Below are 23506 nucleotides of genomic sequence, written 5' to 3' on the forward strand. Positions count from 1 at the left end.
AAATTCAGGAGATGTGCAATTCTTTTGCCGCTGCCTGCACAGAGTTCGGACTCCCCATAAGCCTCAGTAAGACAGTGGTGATGGCTCAGAACGTTCCTGCTCCCCCTCACGTCACCATCAACGGCACAGTGCTATCAGTTGTCGAGAAATTTGTCTATCTCGGCTCAACTCTGACAGCAAACAACAGCCTTGATGGTGAACTGAATACCAGAATCGGTCGTGCCTCAACAACCTTTGGGCGACTTCAGTCTCGTGTCTGGAACAACAGCCACCTTTCTCTCAAAGTAAAGGTTTGTATATGAATCCTGTGTGCTCTGTTCTACTATATGGAAGCGAAACGTGGCCTACATACCGGCAGGAGGAGCACAAGCTTAATGCTTTTCACTTCCGTTGTCTACGACAGATCCTTGGCCTGTCATGGCAGGATCGGGTCCCGAACACCACCGTGCTGAAGCTCACTAACAGCAGTGACATGTACACCGCGATCCGGAGGAGACGTCTTAGATGAATCGGCCATGTGTGTCGTATGCCGGATGAACGTATCCCAAAGTCCATCTTCCATGGGGAGTTAGCCGTTGGACACCGCCCTCGTGGCCGACTCAAGCTCCGCTTTAAGAATGACGTCAAGCGGGACATGAATGTCTTTAACATTAACCCTGACCGATGGCATCATATTGCGGAAGACAGGGCAGCTTGGCGGTCTGCGCTGACAGAAGGCACCACTCTCGTCATGCCAAGCTTACATCAGCTTTTGCACAGAAAGATGGCATGTTAGACATCGTTTAGATCGGAGCTTGCGCTGCGAAAGGCCTTGATGATGATGATTAAATAAATATATACACATATACATACACATATACACACACATATAAAAAAAACAACCTTTCTGAATTCAAAAGTGTTTATTTAGTTTGACCAGGTTCTAGCATTACCATCATATACATTTTCCCCAGTAGTAACTTGCAATTACATATATAATATACTATGTGAATACACAAATTGTAAGCATAAAAAAAATACAAATACAAAAACATGTTATAGGATAATAAGTATAGGAACAGCAGTGAAAGTGCAGCAAAAGATAAAGTGTAGCAAAAGACAATTCAGTCTGCTTTTGCCCGTTTTCAAAATACATTTTGCAGATTGCACGCTTTAAATGGAGAGAGAGAAAAAAATGTGAGGTGAGATACCAGCCTCAGGAGAAAAAAAAAAAAAAGACTCACCGGGGCCCATCAGAAACAAGTTTAAGTAAACAGGCAACTGAAATGTAGACCGTGGCTGACAAAGTCCAACAGACATAAAGGAGAAGTGAGATTGGTGCATCAGTGTGCGCATCCTACTTTCTCCGCCAAGAACTTGGGAGACAGGACGGGAAAAAAAAAAAAAAAAAAAAAAAAAAAAGCGAGTTTAAGGGCTGCAGCGCCCTACACAGTGATGACCATCACTCTCCAGTGTCACGGCCTGGACGATGGGCGTTTTCAGTGCGCTGTCTGGAGCCTCGGAGGCCATAACAGAGGCACGTTTCACCACAAGACACTGACTCAGTGAGCAAGCAACTTAACACTCCACCGATACGAATCCAAACCTCCTCTCTAGCTGCTAAGACACAAGGTTGACATTAACTAACTAGGTAACTGAGAGGATATGTAAACATACAGGTCTTGAAACCAAACTAGAATGTGGTATCACATAGTCAAGGTAAGTAAACATGTAGTATTATTGTTTATAAAACACTAGCCATGTAAACTTCGCCTTGATCAGGCATTATTAAGAGATCGTATGAATCTCTGCAAAAAATTATAGCTTGTATTCCACTAGTAAAAGCCCTTTGTGTGTGTGTGTGTGTGTGTGAGAGAGAGGATTAGGAAAAATAACATGCACTGAATATGATGCTCTTTAGTCTATATACAAGATGTCTAATAGATATGCTTGAAGCCTAGCAAAGTGATGTGTTATTTCCCTGACCACAAGTCCAAATGAAATTCAGATCTTGTGTCGGTTCATTAAAGGCAACATTGTTGAAATGTTTTTAAATAAACTACAGGATTATGTATATTTGGAATCAACTTTCAAAAAGTTGAACCGAAGCAAATCAAGAACTGCAGTGTTAAACTATGTAGATGTTCATTTTTGTCACTCTTCTAGAAGTGCCCGTTCTGTCTCCATCTCTTACCAAAGTGTCAAGAAAATAAGCCCTACAACGGCACTAATTAACAGTCGCTGTCATGCAAATAAAGCGTTGTTCGAAACGGTATTGCCAAAACAAATCAGACCGAATGCTTCCGTGGCTTCGCCTTAATTCTCCAATTAAACCAAATCTAGCTCTGTCACAAAGTCAACAGTGTTTGGTGTTTTTCATCCCAAAAATACGTTAAAAATAGTTCCAGTTTATCCAAAATCCAAGTGGAATGAATGTGGGGATGGAAGACAAACTATTTCTGCTCTGTTCTGTTTTTAACCAACTCAAGGCAGCAACAGTAAAATCTCACAAAATGTGAGGAAACTTTGAGGCAAACTGTTATGGATGTTTTCACCCAGTATAAAAACTAACACTATGCGAGTCAAAAAAATAAATAAAACCATAATTCCATCTGCTCTTACAAACACGCTAAAACAAAAATCCTTGCTATAAAAATCCACCTTCCCTCCCGTCAACGTTATATATAATCCACCTTATTAATGTAATCTCAATAAAAAAAAAAAAATACTTTTACTTTTTTTTAAAAACTCTTAATTATAATTTTAAACAACGAGGTTCAACTTTCTGGCATAATATACAGTTTAAGTTGTTGTTTTTTTTACCATTTTAACAAAATTGCTCACTGGACCACAAATGACATAAACACTTTGTGAAAGTCGATAAGAGACCCTGAGTAAACATGATTGGACCAGGCGTGATTGAGGCCCTTTTAGCTCAACTTACTAATGACATGCATATTCCTACCTTTCAAACAAAACCATTCAGATAGATCCACCAATGTCAAGAAACAACAATCCGGTATAACTGTGCAGGCACAAACAAGTGTCAATTAATCTAAAACAAAACAGAACATCCATTCCAAATAGGTTGTCATTCCGCTTGAGACAATTCTCTCTCGATGTGATATGGTGCGTGTTGTTTTGCCCGGCAACTGCAGGACCGGAGGATATAAAACACAGTTGTTTCACATTCGAGACCCTTGTTCTTGAAGAATCTGCAAGAGAGGACCAACTGTTAATGGATGGATTGGATGATGAAAGTGAGCATGTCTAAATAAAACAGGGAAAGACATTAAATATTTAATATATGACTTAAAATTCATCCCAAAAAAAGGGGACAGCTCATTTCTGTGAATCAGTCCAACAGTGAATTCACGTAAATGTTGACAGAAACACCTCAATAGTGTTTTACATATAATTTCTGAAAACAATTTAAAAAGTGTAAATATATGGCTGTACATCACTATGCATTGTTTAAAAATATAAATAATACATCTTAAGAGCATTCATTTAAATATGAATGTAAACAAACATTTACATAAACAAAATATAATAAAATGTATATTATATATACACAGGTCCTTCTCAAAAAATTAGCATATTGTGATAAAGTTAATTATTTTCTGTAATGTACTGATAAACATTAGATTTTCATATATTTTAGATTCATTACAACACAACTGAAGTAGTTCAAGCCTTTTATTGTTTTAATATTGATGATTTTGGCATACAGCTCATGAAAACCCAAAATTCCTATCTCAAAAAATTAGCACATTTCATCCGACCAATAAAAGAATGGCCATTATGTTCATTTATGCACTCAATACTTGGTCGGGAATCCTTTTGCAGAAATGACTGCTTCAATGCGGCGTGGCATGGAGGCAATCAGCCTGTGGCACTGCTGAGGTGTTATGGAGGCCCAGGATGCTTCGATAGCGGCCTTAAGCTCATCCAGAGTGTTGGGTCTTGCGTCTCTCAACTTTCTCTTCACAATATCCCACAGATTCTCTATGGGGTTCAGGTCAGGAGAGTTGGCAGGCCAATTGAGCACAGTAATACTTTACAGTCATGTGGGGGGGTTTCTCCTCAACCACTGGTGGTGGTTGAGGAGAAACCCCCCCACATGACTGTAAAGCGCTTTGGGTGTACAGCAATACACAAAGCGCTATATAAATGCATCATTCATTCATTCATTCATAATACCATGGTCAGTAAACCATTTACCAGTGGTTTTGGCACTGTGAGCAGGTGCCAGGTCGTGCTGAAAAATGAAATCTTCATCTCCATAAAGCTTTTCAGCAGATGGAAGCATGAAGTGCTCCAAAATCTCCTGATAGCTAGCTGCATTGACCCTGCCCTTGATAAAACACAGTGGACCAACACCAGCATCACTGACTGTGGGTACTTGACACTGGAATTCAGGCATTTTGGCATTTCCCTCTCCCCAGTCTTCCTCCAGACTCTGGCACCTTGATTTCCGAATGACATGCAAAATTTGCTTTCATCCGAAAAAAGTACTTTGGACCACTGAGCAACAGTCCAGTGCTGCTTCTCTGTAGCCCAGGTCAGGCGCTTCTGCCGCTGTTTCTGGTTCAAAAGTGGCTTGACCTGGGGAATACGGCACCTGTAGCCCATTTCCTGCACACGCCTGTACACGGTGGCTCTGGATGTTTCTACTCCAGACTCAGTCCACTGCTTCCGCAGGTCCCCCAAGGTCTGGAATCGGTCCTTCTCCACAATCTTCCTCAGGGTCCGGTCACCTCTTCTCGTTGTGCTGCGTTTTCTGCCACACTTTTTCCTTCCCACAGACTTCCCACTGAGGTGCCTTGATACAGCACTCTGGGAACAGCCTATTCGTTCAGAAATGTCTTTCTGTGTCTTACCCTCTTGCTTGAGGGTGTCAATGATGGCCTTCTGGACAGCAGTCAGGTCGGCAGTCTTACCCATGATTGCGGTTTTGAGTAATGAACCAGGCTGGGAGTTATTAAAAGCCTCAGGAATCTTTTGCAGGTGTTTAGAGTTAATTAGTTGATTCAGATGATTAGGTTAATAGCTCGTTTAGAGAACCTTTTCATGATATGCTAATTTTTTGAGATAGGAATTTTGGGTTTTCATGAGCTGTATGCCAAAATCATCAATATTAAAACAATAAAAGGCTTGAACTACTTCAGTTGTGTTGTAATGAATCTAAAATATATGAAAGTCTAATGTTTATCAGTACATTACAGAAAATAATGAACTTTATCACAATATGCTAATTTTTTGAGAAGGACCTGTATATATTAAAGCTTATGTTTGGAAAATGGCAGTTGTTTTTTTTAATATCTCACTTAGCATCAGTCAGTCAAACATTATATGATATTATGATAATTTAGCATTAAATGATGATAGAACTTTAGTAATTAGAATAACCATGTATGAATGCATGTGTCACGTTCGCTCGAACTGATTCGCTGAAATCAAAACAGGGAGGATAGTAGGTGAGCGCCAGCCAATGAGATTGCCGTTTGCGCATTAGTCCCGCCCACTACCTGAAAATCCGGCAGTTCTTAAAAGCCGAAGAATTCCAAAGGATCTCCGTTATTTTGACAGGAAAATACAACAAATTATATCGTTTACATGTAGCGCATCAATTCTGCATGATATGCAAGACCGCAAACTGCGGACTTGGCAACATAGCGTGCCAACTTGATGCTTCCTCTGAAGACTGCTTAGATGTGTTCGACTTGAAGCAGCACAGCTAGACCGATCGCTGTGTGTCATCAAATACTGCGAGAGCTATAAGAGAGCGGACGTCTCCTTATGCTTTCTCTCGCCGTACTTTGATGTCATACACCGATCGATCTTCAAGTCGAACACACCTCTTTACTCTCGCGTGTCACGTGTTTTTTCATATCACAATATTATCGCAAATGCAATTAATCGCTCAGCCCTAATTTACACCTGGTCTTTTCACAATTGGACAGCTATCCGATCAGAGAAAACGCACAAAGTGACCAGGTGTAAACAGGCCCCATCACACATATGCATGCAGAGAATACCATTTGTACAGGGAATGTGATTTGATCAGTTCAACACCTGTCTAAACCTCTTGAGGTGCAGTATGAGAACATCCGGCAGGGTCCACAGGCTGAGTTTGATCCGCCCCTGTTGCAGTTGCCTGCAATGGGGGCAGCGCCAAGCATCATCTGGGGCCAACTGGAAGGCATACAGGAAGCAGACATAAACAAAATCAGTCAGAGAGGTTTTACATTTACAAATCTGGCTGTTCTTTCATTTTCCTTAAAGCACAGCCAGTTCCAAACCCTTCCTTGGCTGCCCAAGGCCGGCTCTGGCTAACCACGGTGTATATTTATACGATATGTGGAACCGTTCCAGGGTTAAAGATGTGTTTGCAAAAACCTAGCAATTTTAAAACAGCACTGACAGCAGAAATAGAGTAACATTGACATATGCACCCACAAAGACAGCTCTGGAGAAGTGGAAATTAAAGAAATTAAAGGAGTGTGAGGGCTCTTTTAAAGGAATGGTTCACGCAACAAATCAAAAGTCTGTCTTCATTCCTCACTCTCATGTCGTTCAAAACCTATATGACTTACTTTCTTCCATGATCACAGAGAGCTGCTCTTTTCCATACAAAGAAAGTGGATGAGGGCTGTCAAGCTCCAAAAATGACATTAAAACATCATAAATCACCTCTTGTGTGAGGAAGGGACAGAAATTTAAGTCATTCAATAAAAATCTTGTTCGACAGCCTTGGACTTTTTTCATTGTCATTGTATGGCTTAGTTTTGTAATTTCTCCCTTTGAAAGTAAGTCAAACAGGTTTGGAAAGACATGATAGTGACTACATGACATAGGATTTGTTTACCCAAAAGGGAAAACTGTATGCGAGTAAAACTTGACGTGTATTATGCCAGACTTTTACCTGCTCCTCTTTGGTGTAGAGCTGGAAGCACTGAGCGAGGGTGCAGGCCTGCGGCTGATGGTGCTGCTCTCTGTGCAGATACACACTCTCAGCATCAGGGATGTACTCTTCCTCAGTGTGTCCAAACAAACTGCGGAAATCAGAACATACGCTGGAAACAAATCTCTAACCAGACCAGTCAAGCATATCTGCGATCCTCTCTGTGACTTCAACAGACATTTATTTTTTCTCTGCAGGATATTTTCTCTAACAGTCTGCCAGAGAATGTTTAATACATGCAAACATGTGGTCAAGAAACTCCTTTGACACTTACAATGTTGAACTTCAAAAAATGATTGAAAGGACCCTTCCTTTCTGGCTTCACTAAAGTTTTTTGCTCTGAAATTTTTAGCCATACATTCCCCAAACTACCTTCAGGAAGTATACAGCAGTATAAAGTTTCGATTAGAAAAACAAATAAATAAATAAACCAAGTGGCATCTAAAAGGCTCCTTTTGTGTTTTTCTTTTTTTCTTTTTTTAATGCAGGGGTTCCCAAACTTTACCTTCAGCTAAACACATTTGATCTAAAATATTTATTTAAAGAATGCGACTCCACCGGGCTGGGACACCGGCAAAGGATATAAGTATCGCTTTTTATTTTATTTATTTATTTTTTTCCTTTACATGTTTACTATTGAAATGTTGTTGTATGCATTTGTCAATTTTATTTAATTTCTGTATTTTCTTAAATGGGTGCGTATAGCGTATTAACAGAGTGTTAACTTTTAGTTTTAGTTACTTTTTCTTATTTGTAAGTCGCTTTGGATAAAAGCGTCTGCTAAATGACTAAGTAAAAGTACTCCCTGAGATTTAAAATATAATATTTCAATGTAACATTACACTTGCATGTTCACGGTTAATGGTCACATGACATGCAAGGGAAACAAAATATTTTTATTAAAAAAAATATATATATGTATAGTCATTATAAATGAGATATATATTTTATTATTTTTATTATTAAAAATGCATCTTTTTAAATTTTCATTTAATTATTAGCTTTTCATCAACTCATGAACTCCCTGCAGTTCCGTCGTGAACCCCCAGGGGTTTTCAAAGCCCAATTTGGGAAACCTTGATCTAATGCAATGATGTTCAGCAAAAAGTGTAGTTTGTCTAAATATTATTTTGAGGCCACTACAAGAAAAAAAAAAAACACTATAGACAAGTTATTAATTATGGCTGTGTTTGACTTACCATTCCTTGGTCTCTTTGTCCCACTCCACTACAATCTTAACATGAGGAGGTCCACCTGGCCCACAGGATTTATATGCTCTAAAAAGGAAAGATTGAGGAAAGACATGATGTTTGCCAAGAAAGAATCAAGGTTTGTAGTATTTTGTTTTATTACACGTGTTAAATTCAATGATCACACTAAAGCAGTTATGATAAACTTTTCAACTACACATTAATTCATCTAACGTAACAATGTCTTGTGTAGTTAAAAATGCTGTTGTAATAAAAGTACTGACAACTTGCTTTCCTGTGGAACATGTATATTGTTCTACTATTAGTGCACAGACAGTCTAAATCAGTCAGTAGGACACCTGAAGTTTAAGTTGACACAATATGCTCTGAACACATGGTTATGCATTACAAACCTTTCCACAGTGGGGTGACATAGTGGCTGTTCCTCCTGTGGCAACAGATATGTGATTCCAACCACTCCGACCACACGCAGACTAAAGGGTCCAACCTAAAATCACCAATCCACTTTATTAGAAGTGCGAGATGTATGCAAGAAAAAAAGTAACTTAATTGTACTGACTTTTCAAGACCTGTGTTTAACAACAAGTAGAGGTTTCACTGACCTGAATGTAAACCCCTGGCCTTAGTAGGTGACGCATTTTCTCCAGAATTTCTTTCTGTAACACATCCCATGTCACAGTGCGCTCTAGATATAGTACAAACGGAAGACCGAACCTGCAACAAACAGAAAGTACAGTACTGCAGTGATTTTCCACTTTGTGCTACATTATATTGTGCATAATGAGATTACAACATTTTATCCATGTACTGTAAGATATTGTGTCAAAAATAATGGAACTACAACTCGTGTGAGCATGTCGGAAAGACAATGTTACCTCCGTCCCTGATGGCCAGTGCAGGCTCTGTTACAGATCAGCAGAATCATTTTCTCACATCCAGTGTTTTTGTTGGGAGATGCTGGATTCATTGCACCCTGCATGAAGGACGGCGTTCGGCTGCTATCCACTCCGTATTTCAAATTGTTCTGATTCAGATTAGCAAGAAGGCTCCCTGGAAAAGGTTAAAAATGTTACTTGCATCACTAAAACCAACAAAAAAATGATAGAAATAGTATCAAGATAATTACGTTCATACTCTCCAGTCTACTTTTATGATGCTCCTAACCTAAGCTACTGTAGATATAGTTTCTATGTTTTCAAAGAAAGCACTACCTTTAGCTCAATTTCCAATATTTTATTTTCATGTTTCAATAAATGCTGATTTTTATAATTAGGATTATTTGATACACATTCAGTTTTTCTTAAACCCAAAGTATACGTTGGTTTTTACGTGTATGCTAGGGTTTGCGTACAGTTGCGTAAATACTGTAATCAGCCTCTGATAACCGCACATACTCTGTACGCTCCACTCGAACATGCGCCTTGAGGTTTTTATTCCATTAATTTGTTGGTCCAAACAGGGGCAACATTGGCCCGCATTGTTTCACAGTTGAACTACTACTGGAGATGGTAACAACAATAGACGCCCACCTAGATGAGCGAGTAAAGAGATACCAGCACCTCTAGTTTAAACAAGTACAAAGACATTTTTATTGGTCAAATTCTGGAGAGAAATGGCGCAGACCAACACTGGACAAAAATAAAACTTTCTAGTGTTAACCACCTGTGTTTGCGTATGCTATCAAATGGAGAGTACTATGAAAGCAAGTGTGTTTGGCTGTTTGCGTCAAAACTGATATACTTTGAACTGTATACTTTGAGCTATAACCAAAGTGCAATGCATGAAAGAGTACCTCTTTTAGAGCGAATGTTTTCTAATCTAAAAGTCTCAGGAGTTTCAAAAGCAAAGACTGAGTCACTTTCTTGAATGATATCAAGATCGTCGTCATCGTCACAAAAGGAGCGGTGGAAACCGTCGTAATACATTTCAGTCAGGACAAACTGCACAGACATAAGAGAGACGGATGGTCAGAAGTGGTTTACACTCAACATCTTGGTAAAACAAGGCAAACAAACAGGAAACGGCTTTGGTTGATGACGTTATGTGGGAAGACGAACATACAAACGGCAAATCAAGCCTCCATCAGTGTCCACACCTCAGTATTAATGGAGAATCAATGTTGTATTCAGGGAAACAGTAAAGATCTTTACACCAAGACCGGAATTCAATGCAAAATAACATCAGTATTTTGGCAAGAAAACAGTGGAAACTGCACCTGGTCTGGTGGGATCTTGGTCTCACGTGACACAGCCTCTCTTAGTCTGGACACAGTGCTGTTGAGTGGTACGGCCACACCGATCCTCATGCAGTGAGAGTACTTGCCTTGATAAACCACGGTCACATACAGAGGCCTGAGGGATGCCAAGTGATACAACAAATTAATCCAAAGCAACTTCAGAGAGACAGTCGCCCTGGAGCAACCAACGGCACCAATAATGAAATTTCATGCATCACCCCATGCAAACCTACAGGCTTTTGGTTGCCAACCCAGATTTTTAGCCATTAGTTCACATCACCACCTGACTGTAAACTCAAAGGGTCCGTCACCCGGAAATAAAAATTCTGTCTTCATTTACCCATCCTCATGTCATCCAAACCCATAACACTTTCGTTCATCATTTTAATGAAAACTAATAGATTTCTGTCCCTCCACGGAAAGTCCATTCCACCAAAATTTTGATTGGACATTGGACAGTTTAATGCATTTGCTTAACACGCAAAAATAAATTTCATTGTCTTGCGCCCATCAAACAACCACATTTGAGAGAGTCACCATACCGCCATTTTGGAGAGTATCCCCTGGGATGCAAATAGCGTATGCTGTTCTGTGCCAGCCGCGCCACAAGGATACGCCGTTGTCGTTCAAATCAAAAACGTAAACAAACGTAGAAAGCTTATCCATGTGGTACTCTCCAAAATGGCGGTACGGTGACACAGATGAGACAAATTGTTTAATAAAGTTGTTATTTTCATTTTCTTTGCATACAAAAAGTATTCTCATCGCTTCATAACATTCATATTGAACCACTGATGGCAGATGGACCATTCTGACAATGCCTTTCATACGTTTCTGGGCCTTGATCGTGTTATTTACATGGCAGTCAACAGGACAGTCAAAAGCCTCCTGGTTGACGAACAAAGCTTTTACTGGTTTGGAATGACATGAGGGTAAGTGATTAATGACACAATTTTCATTTTGGGGTGGAGTAACCCTTTAAAACACTTAATTCATATAAATTTATTTTACAATGTCTTTATGAACTCTTTCAGGCGTGAAAGTTTTGGTAGAATACACATTCAGTGGAGGGACAGAAATCTCAGGTTTTCATTTGTGTTCCACAGATATATGAAAGTGTTATGGATTTGGAATGACAACGGTAAGTAAATGTTGCCAATTTACTTTTTTTGTTTAACTATTCCTTTAAAGACTAATGCAACTTTATTCACGTGAAAAAAAAAATATATATAATTCGGATGTGGATAAAATAAATAAACATTCCAAAAAACATTAATTTAAAATACAAGCTGGTACAATGTAACACACTACTTAAGGTCCTTTTATTGCATTCAGCAGCCTGTAAGGACTGAAAGCATTTAGAATTGCTCTAATGATGCTTGATCACCTCTCTAAACGCATTAGGAAGCAAACTCATCTCTAAAGAGGAAAAGCTGTGTGCAGTGGCCCCAGAAGGCGAAGCAGACTAAATCAACAACTCTTCATCAATATCTGCCCACGTAAAGTGGCATATCAGGGAAGCGTAGGGAATAAATGACCTATGAAATAATACACAGAAATAACAGCACTTGCTAAGCATGGATAAACAGAATTAAGGAGAGGGCAAATGAAATCTACTCCCACAGACCGTGACGACCAGGGCAACTATCGCTGAACTTCCAGATGCAATTTCCTCTACCTCGGATCAGTCATTGTTCATGCTGGCAGAGCATAAGCTCCAAATCTAGTCTTTCTCTGCACTAATGTTTTTCAGAACAGAGAGATGCCGACAGTGCAGAAAGCCACAGTGGGAGGAGGGGTCAAAATATCCCCCGATTCTTCTTTATGATGTAGAACCTCTTGGATTAGGGATGATATGAAGACACCGGCAGGGTTTTACTCAATAATGATGTGAAAGTGAAACCTGCCCAGCGATTCTACTCTCCCATGGACTATTATTCACTGGTTCAGCTGTAAATCACTGTCTGTTTTCTAATACCTCGGCTTCTTTAATCATTAATGTGTACTAATAAATTCAGCAGTAAGAATGCCACTGGATTAAACCAAGTGCTATCCTTGATCAACCACTGCTACACTGGCCTCTTAAAAATAGCATCAGAGCACCTCAGGAGAGAAGCAGAACAGGATGATCATTTGAAGGGAAAAGTATATATTTAGCACCTAAAACAAGGAGAAAGTAGCAACTTTGGAACCTTTATATTTTATGAAGAAATATTATGAGTAAAAGTACATAGATATCCATGGCATGCTGTCAATTTCCACAGAAAATAAGTTTTTGTTCATAAGCTTGTAAAAACAAAGGAAAATGTCTGTACTGTTTAGTAAAACACTTACAATGAGAAGATATGAGGCAAGTGTTAAGGTCATTGCACACCGAGTCCGAAATTTTCGCATGCGTTTTTCCGTTGTTTCATATTCCCCATCCTTTCCTATCAAAATGCATGCTACGGATGCAAAAACGCAGAAAAGCGAACCTGATCCGAATTTTTTTTTTTGACAGACGAAAGTTTCAGAGGTAGTGTGCAAACGTGATTGACACAACGTGAGGTCGTATTTATTTTTTAACGTGTGAAAATTTCGGACTCAGTATGCAGTGACCTTTAGTGTTGTTTTTGTTAACTAAAACTAAGACTACAAATCGTTTGGGTAACTGAAATAAAAATATCCCATGCAAACTAAACACGACTTTAAGTTCAAGGTAAAGCACTAAATCGGCGATATATCGAGTTTGTACGATATATATCTTTAAGCGATACGGTATGAAGCAATACCGTTACTATCGATATACAGTAGTTTGATACGAGCACATCTGAAAATATAAGACACTACATTCAATTATATTGCAACCCAGACTTTTGATCGATAGTGTATCTATATAGTTGCTACAGAGCGACAACAAGTTTCATGATTGGTGACAATATGTGGTGGGCTGTGTAACTGCAGATCCAGCCCAAAGTTCAGTTAAGAATTAAATGAAGCCATTCGTTCTCCATGAAATGGAAACTGAAAGTCCATAGCAGACTAAAAAATTAACAACATCATTCCAACAGCCATGAAATCGAACACTTCATTTAAACTCAGGTGTCTGAGCATATTTCTTAATATTCATCCTACCCCTGTTCATCAGTCACGCCATTAATAAAGACATGACGGCTGATCAATCTGCCTTCATGTCTATACCTACAGATGAAGCATGATGCTGTCATCAAAACACACAGAAAGGAATTAAATGGCAGTCTCTCTGACACCAGTACTTACCGTGTATGAGGTAATGGTATTGGGAGGGAGATGCAAAGAAATGGATCAAAAGTGTTGCTCTGTTTCTGACAGTGCGGACAGGTAAGCGAGGATCTGGAATCAACAGAGGCCACAGTGAGCAATTTCAACTAAGACGAACATTTAAATACAGCTGACAGACAGACATCTGTGTTTATTACCTGTACTGAGCTTGAAACAGCTCTTGAACAAATGAGCCGGCTGAAAGAGGAGGTGAAGGTCCCTCTAATGCTCCATCGTCTTCCTCAATAGGAGGCTACGGTGACAAACATGAGACTTTTAGTCAATATTTAACAATATTAACAGCTGTAATTCAAGACAAACCAGCGGAAGGTCAATTATTAAGTTTAATTTATTCATTTTTAAAGCACTTTCAAAACAGCCCAGAGTCTGACCAAAGTGCCATACATGAGGAGAATAATAATAATATAAAATCAAAAATAAAAATATGCTGCTCGGTATAACTTGGACACACACAATTTAATACAAAAATGAAACATCAACAAATTAACATGTTGAAAGCTAAGGAAAACAAATGTTTTAAAGGAGTTTTAAACTTTTGATCACCACAAGGAGAGTGTCAAAGCAAATTCTCCAAATATTACGCAACAATTTTTTACAGGACAGTTACGAGCTACAAACTGCATCATATACACTACAATGCAAAAGTTTAGTAATTTTTTTTAATTCAGCATTAAATTGCTCGAAACTGACAGTAAAGATGAAAAGATTTCCATTTTTAAATAAAAGCCTTTTTTTTTTTTACCTTATACTAATCCTGAAAAAAGTGCATCACTGTTTTCACAAAAAAAAAAAAAAAAAAAAAAACCATCAACAACATTTTTTTAATATTGTTAAAAAATTTTCAACATTGATAATAATAAAGGTTTCTTGAGCATCAAATCAGCATAGAATAATTTCTGAAGGATCATGTGACACTAAAGGCTGGAATAATGATGCTGAAAATTCATCTTAATGAATTAATAAATTACATTTAAAAATATATTTCAAGAGAAAATGGCTATTTTAAATTAAAATAATGTTTCACAATATTTCTGTTTTTACTGATCAAATTAATTCAGCCTAGGTAAGAAACAAATTCTCAAAAAACAATCGTACACATATCTGCTATTAAACCATCCAGAATGCTGCGATTTAAACACTATCTGCACAATCCAAGCGCACGCTGTTGACAGACGTCAGATTAAAGGTGCATATGATTATGCTGCACCGTAAGGTAGTGCTTGAGTCAATAAATAAAACCCTGATATACTGCCTAGACAGTGCAAGAGATTAATAATTTGAGAGACTGGCGTTCTTCTATAAGTTTAAGATTCCAGCTAAGCATCTGGCTCTTCAGAAGCACAGGCAGTCAGCCAGGAAACCGTCAGTCTCGTGATTCTTGGCACAAACTCCAGGAAACCACAACGCACATCTAAATCAATCGGACAAGCTGAATGACCTCATGCGAGTATGCAAGTTGCTGACCCTGACCAGGACATCACAGGCTGTAAAAAGAAACCGAACGAGCCCTCTTCCGAACAGGCCATAGGATGTGATTTTACGTCCCATGCATTTGATATAGGGGAGAATTTAAGTGCCCTAAACTCTTCTGTCCCAATTTTTGTCAGACTAATGTCTGATGCGAAACCCCCAGCTACCATTCCAGGGCAGAATGGCTCTATAAATCCAGCCACGTTTGGCTCTTCTCCTGTTCTGCTTTTTAAACAATTGAAATCCCAAGCTTTTATGGAGCTGCTGATACAAACTAGGGGTGGGAGAAAAAATTTAATAAATAAATTGATTCTCCGATGCATCACGATTCTCTCTTCAACGATTCAGAATTGACTCTGATCTTGTTTTTTTTCCCACATATGGCATGTGTGCGCTAGAGACACGGCGGGCTTCATTGCACAGAACATGCGCTGTGAGACAAGTGCACATTGCTTGACAGTGTGTGCCTTCCACCCGCTGTGTTTTCTTTAGATATGCTTTCATTTATGCCGTTTGGAATGCAGTACTATATGCATGAAACTCACGCACTGACAGACTTTCACGTGCGCTTTGTGTTTGTTTGTCCTGAAGCTCGATTGCGGTTAAATGCACTTGCATTTTCGAATACTTTTATATGAAATTGATGTAGGCTACGCACAGTTAGTTATGTTCTCAGAGCAGGACAAAACATCTGATATATTGAAATAGATCTGTGCATTAGTGTGAATGCAGCCTGTTAAAGCTGCCACTGTCTATGATCTCATCAGTAATAATCAAACAGCAATAATGATGAGGGGGAAAAAAACAAAACTATTGTCTGTAAACTTTCAGACACTTAAAGAACACTTATTTTAAATAAGTTTTTTTTTTTTTTTAAGCAGCCTGTTTATATAATAAAAATAAACTAAATTTTGCACAAAATAAATTTTATATAAAATTATGAAAATGTTGCCATGTGTAGTAATATTGAAAACTGAGAATGTGACGCATCGTGATAGAGTTGATAATGATAATCGTAATTTAATTGAATCGTGAAACCAGTGAAGATTCACACCCCTATTTTTAAGATGGCAGTACTGACATACAGAGATTCCATCTATAAACAAAAAGCATAGAAGCTGTAATTTTGGTTAAAATGTAAAGTTGTAAAGATGTATTTGCACAGCAGAACAATTAATTGGGGAAAAAATGTAGATCAAGAATCGTTTTGAAATTGGATCGGATAGTGAAGTGCCTGAAGATTCCCACCCCTAATACAGGTGCATCTCAATACATTATAATGTCGTGGAAAAGTTCATTTATTTCAGTAATTGAACTCAAATTGTGAAACTCGTGTATTAAATAAATTCAATGCCCACAGACTGAAGTAGTTTAAGTCTTTGGTTCTTTTAATTGTAACGATTTAGGCTCACATTTAACAAAAACCCACCAGTTCACTCTCTCAACAAATTAGAATACTTCATAAGACCAAATAAAAAAAAACATTTTTAGTGAATTGTTGCCCTTCTGGAAAGTATGTTCATTTACTGTATATGTACTCAATACGTGGTAGGGGCTCCTTTTGCTTTAATTACTGCTTCAATTCGGTGTGGCATGGAGGTGATCGATTTGTGGCACTGCTGAAATGGTATGGAAGCCCAGGTTGCTTTGATAGCGACCTTCAGGTCATCTGCATTGTTGGGTCTGGTGTCTCTCATCTTCCTCTTGACAATACTCCATAGATTCTCTATGGGGTTCAGGTCAGGCGAGTTTGCTGGCCAATCAAGCACAGTAACACCATGGTCATTGAACCAGCTTTTGGTACCTTTGGCAGTGTGGGCAGGTGCCAAGACCTGCTGGAAAATGAAATCAGCATCTCCATAAAGCTTGTCAGCAGAAGGAAGCACGAAGTGCTCTAATATTTCCTGGTAGATGGCTGCGTAGACTGTGGACTTCAACACAGTGGACCAACACCAGCAGATGACATGACAGCCCAAATCATCACTGACTGTGGAAACTTCACACTGGACTTAAAGCAACATGGATTCTGTGCCTCTCCACTCTTCCTCCAGACTCTGGGACCTTGATTTCCAAATGAAATGCAAAATTTACTTTCATCTGAAAAGAGGACTTTGGACCCCTGAGCAACAGTCCAGTTCTTTTTCTCCACAGCCCAGGTAAGACGCTTCTGATGTTGTCTGTGGTTCAGAAGTGGCTTGGTAGCCCTTTTCCTGAAGACGTCTGAGCGTGGTGACTCTTGATGCACTGACTCCAGCTTCAGTCCACGCCTTGTGAAACTCTCCCAAGTGTTTGAATCAGCTTTGCATGACCGTATTCTCAAGCTTGCAGTCATCCCTGTTGTTTGTGCACCTTTTCCTACCCAAATTCTTCCTTCCAGTCAACTTTGCATTTAATATGCTTTGATACAGCACTCAGTAATCAGCCACACCTTTCAGTAATGACCCTCTGTGACTTACCTTCTTTGTGTTACCTTCTTCTCGATCATTGCCAAGTCAGCAGTCTTCTCCATTATTGTGGTTTCAAAGAACAAGAGATACCCGGAATTTATACTGTAGGGATGGTCATTAATTGAAACTCAAATGTAAATATTCTAATATTTTGAGATATTGATTTTTGACTTTCATGAGCTGTAAGCTCTAATCGTCAAAATTAAAACAAACAAAAAAAACGTTTTAAATGTTTTACTTTACATGCAATGAATCTAAAATATATGAAAGTTTCACTTTTTCAAATAACTTACAAGAAAAAATGAACTTTTTCACGTCATTCTAATTTATTGAGATGCACCTGCATAAACGTCATTCTGTGCAACCTCTGTAAATAGCTAGAGTGGTTAACAGTCTCCTAATTCAGCTGAAATTACTGTGTGACATCCTTAGACCAAACTGCCAAACATTTGGTCATTAAACCCAACTATGTCCATTCACAGTCATACCTTTATAGAGGCTCTGATGTTAGGGTGTACAAGATGGTTGAGGTCTTCATGGACACGGTCGAGTAGCCAGAGAAGGAACTCCTGGGCATCTTGTTGGGCATTTCCCCGGTACTGCATGGCACTCCTGGCCACAGCATTCTACCACAACACACAGAGTATCAGTCAAGTTTTGAACAATAAGACATGAATGCTTCTAATCTACAGAAGCAAGAACGGATATGGAAAACTTCTATTCAGTGTTGACAGCTGTACTTTTTAAGGATTCACTTTTGTGTGTTTTTAATCATTTAAAGCCTACTGCATATGGCATTATTTTACTGCCAAATGTCGAGAGCGAATTTTTGTAGCGCGAAAGTAGATTAATATAATGCGCGAGCGCGAATCTCCCCGCTCGCACGCAGATTTCCTTTGCTCTTGTTTGCTCTCGCACAAAACCGGACGCGCGCTCTCGGATATACGCTGCTCTCGCGCAGAGAAAGTGCGCGCAATTAAAACGTGTCTAAACGTGTTAAGAGATGTGCGAGTGCACAGGAGCGCTCCATCACTGCTCCATCACGAGTACAATTCATGCCAACGACCCGTAATATAACTGCATATTTAGCAAGAATTCACGTTAAACATATTTAGCTAGCTATAGAAGAAAAGGATCACTCAAATCAGAAAGAATGTGAAGGCTATGATGGCTGCAGTGGACATGACCGGGAAGTTATATTTCTCAAGGAATTTATTTGTTCCTTCCGAATATTTTCAGTTGACAGCTGACTTTTTTCTCAGAAATTTCAATAAATCATTCTATTAAAAAAACTAAACTATTGCTATTCTCACATGTCAGGCTTTACAGGTTTAATATAACACTGAATAAAACACATATGCTGCTCCACCAGCAGTGGACTGAAATAATACCTAGGGACCACTTGAATATATTAAAAAGTGTTAACCAAAGGGAACCAAACAGGTTGCCCAAATTCTTTTAAAGCACTTTTCCATGAAAACTACCTATGGCTTATTTTTGGCTTTATTAAATTTTGAGTGAATTACTCCCCAATTATAAGTTGAGAAATATCAATAATTAGAAGATAACATTGAGATAATTTAAGGCAACTGTAAATATAATTTTTATTTTATGTAAACTTAAAACATTTAAAAACATCACTAAAATATTTTTGTGTAATCTGTTACAAAATAATTGAGTTCTGTGAACTTATTAGGGTTTACAGTGTACTTATGGTTGTAAAGTGGGATAGGAATATTTGCATTTAAACCTTAAAGCAGACTAGCAACCAACAAAACACCATTGCAAAAATAATCACTGTTTGGGAGTAGTTTGACACATTTCCATGAATCACTTCTTTCGAAAAGTATGTTTCCAATAAGTTATTAAAAACTCAAAACTGCTAATCCGATTCGCAGTTCAATGATTCAGCAAGTCACTAACCCGCTCAAACCGAGTCAGTACAATCCAACTCGTTAACGACTTTTGTGAAGCGATGGGAAATACTGCGATGGGGCCTACTATGCAACTGTATTTTAATGTTGGTCATTATGGTGGTACTTGGAGAGCCAAATATTTTCTAAGGTGTTACTTGGTGTAAAAAGTTTGAGAACCACTGGTTTAGTTTATTTTGAAGCTTTATTTTTTTGTTCTGTTTTTGGTTATGCTCAACCAAGGCTGAATAAAATTGGCTATATTCTGGAATGTGATTAAGTACCTAGTTTGGTTGTAAAGTTGATGCAAGAATCACCAGTCATCTCAAAAGAATCACCAAGACATAGCTAGAGGCAGGGGCGTAGATTACGCGGGGGACGTGTCCCCCCCCCCACTTTTTATAAAAAGTAAATTCGTCCCCCTCACTTTTTCATTGGACAGTTGTGTTCTCAACATGTTGTGGTTTTAATGGAGCAATGTATATAAATGCAGAATGATTTAAAATTCAAAAAGACAAGATAATTTATACATGACGTTTACGTTTCCATGGCAATCAGTCACTCAGTTTGTGACGTCACGACATGCCCAGTCTCGCGCCCGTGGTCCCGTGCTGTATGCATCCTTCATTAGAGGTCGAGATGAGTTCAAAGCGGCAAGAAACTCTTCACTCCTCTTTTACGAAGAAGTCAAGCAGCGTAAGTTGTCATGTAGTATCCGAATAGTGTTGCACAATGTTGAGTGACTCTGCCTATTGCTCTTGTTGAATAATTAGCAAGTTTTGATGTTCATTATATGGAGAAATAGAAAAGCTGCCTGGACAAACATGCACATTTATTTTCAGTGTATTTTTCCGTAACTCTTTTGTAACGTCTTTTATTTTAACACGTATGTATGTTATCAGAACCCTTCAAATAAGAATAAAGATAATGTTGAACTGAGATTTTACAGCGTTTGCAGCATTGTGACATGTTTAACTCTAATGTTCAATTCTACATTATGTATTTCAATCAAGCACTGACGATCTTAATTTAGGGGTGCTCTGTCATTATTGCACTAATTTTACGTTTTTATGTGTTGTCAAGAATGAACAAGAAACAGTCAGCCTAGGTTTGTCAAACTTCACAGCTGAGAAGAACTGATAGAGTGGCTTTTAACACCTGGCTGTTTTTACATTGTATAAAATCTATTAATACACAAATGTTTGTAGGATTATATATGGACCAATCATAGAAAACACATAATTAGTCAAATATAGAAAAATTAAAAATAACATTAGTATGATGAACAACTTCTGAGCTATCATTTTTAACTACAGTATGTAATTATTAGCTTGCATATTGGTTGTTTATTAGCACTTAAGCACATATTAATTCTGTATTCTTCATGACCATATTCTGCATCCCATAATCCTAAATTTAACAACTACAGCGACTACCTTACAAGCTATTAATAAGCAGTAAGAGTTTATTGAAGTAAAAGTCATAGTTAATAGTGAATGTGTTCCCCATTCTAAAGTGTTAAAAATAATTTAGGATACAAATGATTGGTTATTGTCCAGCAGTGTACTTAATGTGTTATTTTCTTCTGTATGTCACTATTCCCTGTATGTACATGTTTCAAACACTGCTTTATTTGCTGTAGACAGAGGCAGAAGTGAATACACAGTTGAGAGTGAATGAGGCAGAAAGTTTCAGTGAGGCTTCAGAGGTAAAGATTATTTACAGCGTTGTCTATGATAAGATATTTCTTTTAACAGAGTAATCAGACTAATGTATAATAGAACAGAACAGAATAAAGGAGTATGTGAATGTGCAAGTATCCATTACTGTGTGCCATGTACTCTACATACAACACACACAAAATACAATCTGAAATATGTAAACAATAGTACCCTTATAAGGACATCTTTGTAACTTATACTCAAAAAGGTGCACATATAGAGTACCAATATGTACCGTAATGTACAACTATGAAACTTTTTGGGGTAAATAAGGTACTATGTCCTTTTAAGGGTACTGTCTCAGCGACAAGCTGATGTATTTCATTCTTTCTTTTTCCTTTTTCTCTCTTTCTTTCCTTCTGTTTTATAATCATATATAATCATAAAGCAGATTAAGCAAAAAGGTATGATTAAAAATAAAACCTGTCAATTAGACAAGGGTTAACTGAAAAAACAGGTATAACACTAGACATTCCGTCCCCCCCCCCCCACTTTTGAAATGATGGCTACCTACGCCCCTGGCTAGAGGTGTCACAGAGACGAGTGTAACTTCTCAGGACTCATGTCGGTTAGATAATCTTTCATGTGGTTACAGCAGATAGGCAAAATATTCCCAGGTGTGCTTCAACACAACTCACTTTGAATTCGCGGCTGTGCTGCGGCGTGTACTCAAAGGTCCACAGGGCTCGGACCAGCCCCGACAGCTGCTCGGTCACCTCTCCTCTGTCCTGGCCGCCCTTCCTCTGCACGACCCCGTTGGTCTTGGGCTTCTCGTCGTCCGGCTGGTCTCCTCGGTACTGCTCCAGCGCCAGATACTCGGCGAACAGCTCCGTGTTGCTCAGGCACTGCAGAATAGCGTTCATGAAGCACGTATTGCCGTGGTTCTTCAAACCGGCCACTCCGGGGATTTTGTCCCTACCAAGAAACCCCCCGCAGTCGCTGTCATCCGACGCGACGGATCCCTTGCCCTCTTTCTTGAAGGCTGTGAACCCCCCATCGTCCTTGTCGCCCTCGGGCGCGTGCAGCTCCGATCCGAAATGAGAGAGCGTGGAGAGGGTCTTTAGGACTCTGCTCATGAAACTCCCCACGGAGCGCACCGAGCCCCGGCGAAAGAGCTTCTTGCTGAAGCCGGACTTCTTCTCTTTGCCCGAAGCTTTGCTGGACATGTTTGGACCGTTTAGGGCATCCCCTCTCTTGCCGGCGAGAATCTAGCTACAGTTGCTAAAGCACTGTGCAAACGCTGGCTGCTTATTTAGAGCATAAAATCCACTCGAGATCAGGCATGTTACTTCGCAAAGTCACGGAGAGCTAGCTAGCCGGAGGCAGTGCCTGTATTATACAAGTGTTTGCTTCGGTGACACAATCCGAAGTTGCCTTGAGAAAATGCATTGTGAGACGCGCACGCCTGCCACTTTTTTCAGATAATAAAACCTGTCAAATTGGCAGTAACCCGGCTATTAACTAGCAGCCATCTACTCGCTGCGCATCTATAACACACTCTATTATTCGCTCACTGGATGCACCCTCTAGTAAAAACAAACCGTAGGGTTTGCATGCTGCCTATAATCCAGTGAAGTGATTTTTTTCCTAGCTAACACTGTGGCTAGCTAGGCCTGCCCTGGCTAACCGTTTGTCATGTCAATGAAACGACGGGCAAAAGTGAATTTCTACCAGAGATCATCGTGTCTAGCACCAGCATCGAAGTCAAACGCGCTTGACTGCCACGCGTGATGATCAAACGCTGTAGGCATGCAGATGACTGTCATAATACGGGACAGTGGTTAGCTTGCGCTGCTAGTGCGCGAGCCGATGCCGCTTCCTCGTGCATAATTGAGCGATGCACTGCAACTCCACCCAGGCAACGACGCTCCGCTCCGACCGCTAAATATTATTAATTCGCGCTCAGCCGAGATGCTTCGGCTTGTTTGTCTATTTTATATCCAACAGTCGCAGCGACCGCTATCCAGCGCGAGACCGACACTACAGCAGCAGATGCGCGCGAACCAGCATGAGAACGGCGTGCATCACAGATCTCAAAACGTTTTAACTCGGCGGTTTTCTTCTGGTGTCCGGTGGATTCTGATAGTGATAGTGGTGGTGTGTCGGTGGGCCGTCGCGTCCGCGAGCGCTTTAGTTACTAAAATCACTGACACTGCAGGGCGGCAGTGCGCCCGTGACGTCACAGCCCCGCAGCGGTTTCTGCTCGCTACTGTCCTGGTGTTCATGGATTTGGGGTGTCCTCAACCTTTAGGGAGTCGTAGT

General features: G+C 39.4%; 1 protein-coding gene across 1 annotated transcript; it reads right to left on the minus strand.

Moving 5' to 3' along the window:
* Window positions 1-886: 886 nt before the first annotated feature.
* LOC306860296 (ubiquitin carboxyl-terminal hydrolase 31-like) lies at window positions 887-23405 on the minus strand. Its single transcript, XM_079401920.1, has 13 exons — window positions 21883-23405; window positions 18099-18236; window positions 13831-13925; window positions 13652-13744; window positions 10373-10508; window positions 9950-10097; window positions 9033-9207; window positions 8760-8871; window positions 8550-8644; window positions 8146-8223; window positions 6908-7037; window positions 6058-6177; window positions 887-3194 (listed from the first exon to the last, which is right to left on the minus strand). The coding sequence occupies exons 1-13, from the start codon at window positions 22408-22410 to the stop codon at window positions 3165-3167; spliced, it is 1878 nt and encodes a 625-aa protein (XP_079258046.1). The 5' UTR covers window positions 22411-23405; the 3' UTR covers window positions 887-3164.
* Between the last annotated feature and the right edge of the window lie 101 nt (window positions 23406-23506).

This window comes from Barbus barbus, assembly GCF_936440315.1.
Source record: "Barbus barbus genome assembly, chromosome: 4".
NCBI lineage: Eukaryota > Metazoa > Chordata > Actinopteri > Cypriniformes > Cyprinidae > Barbus > Barbus barbus.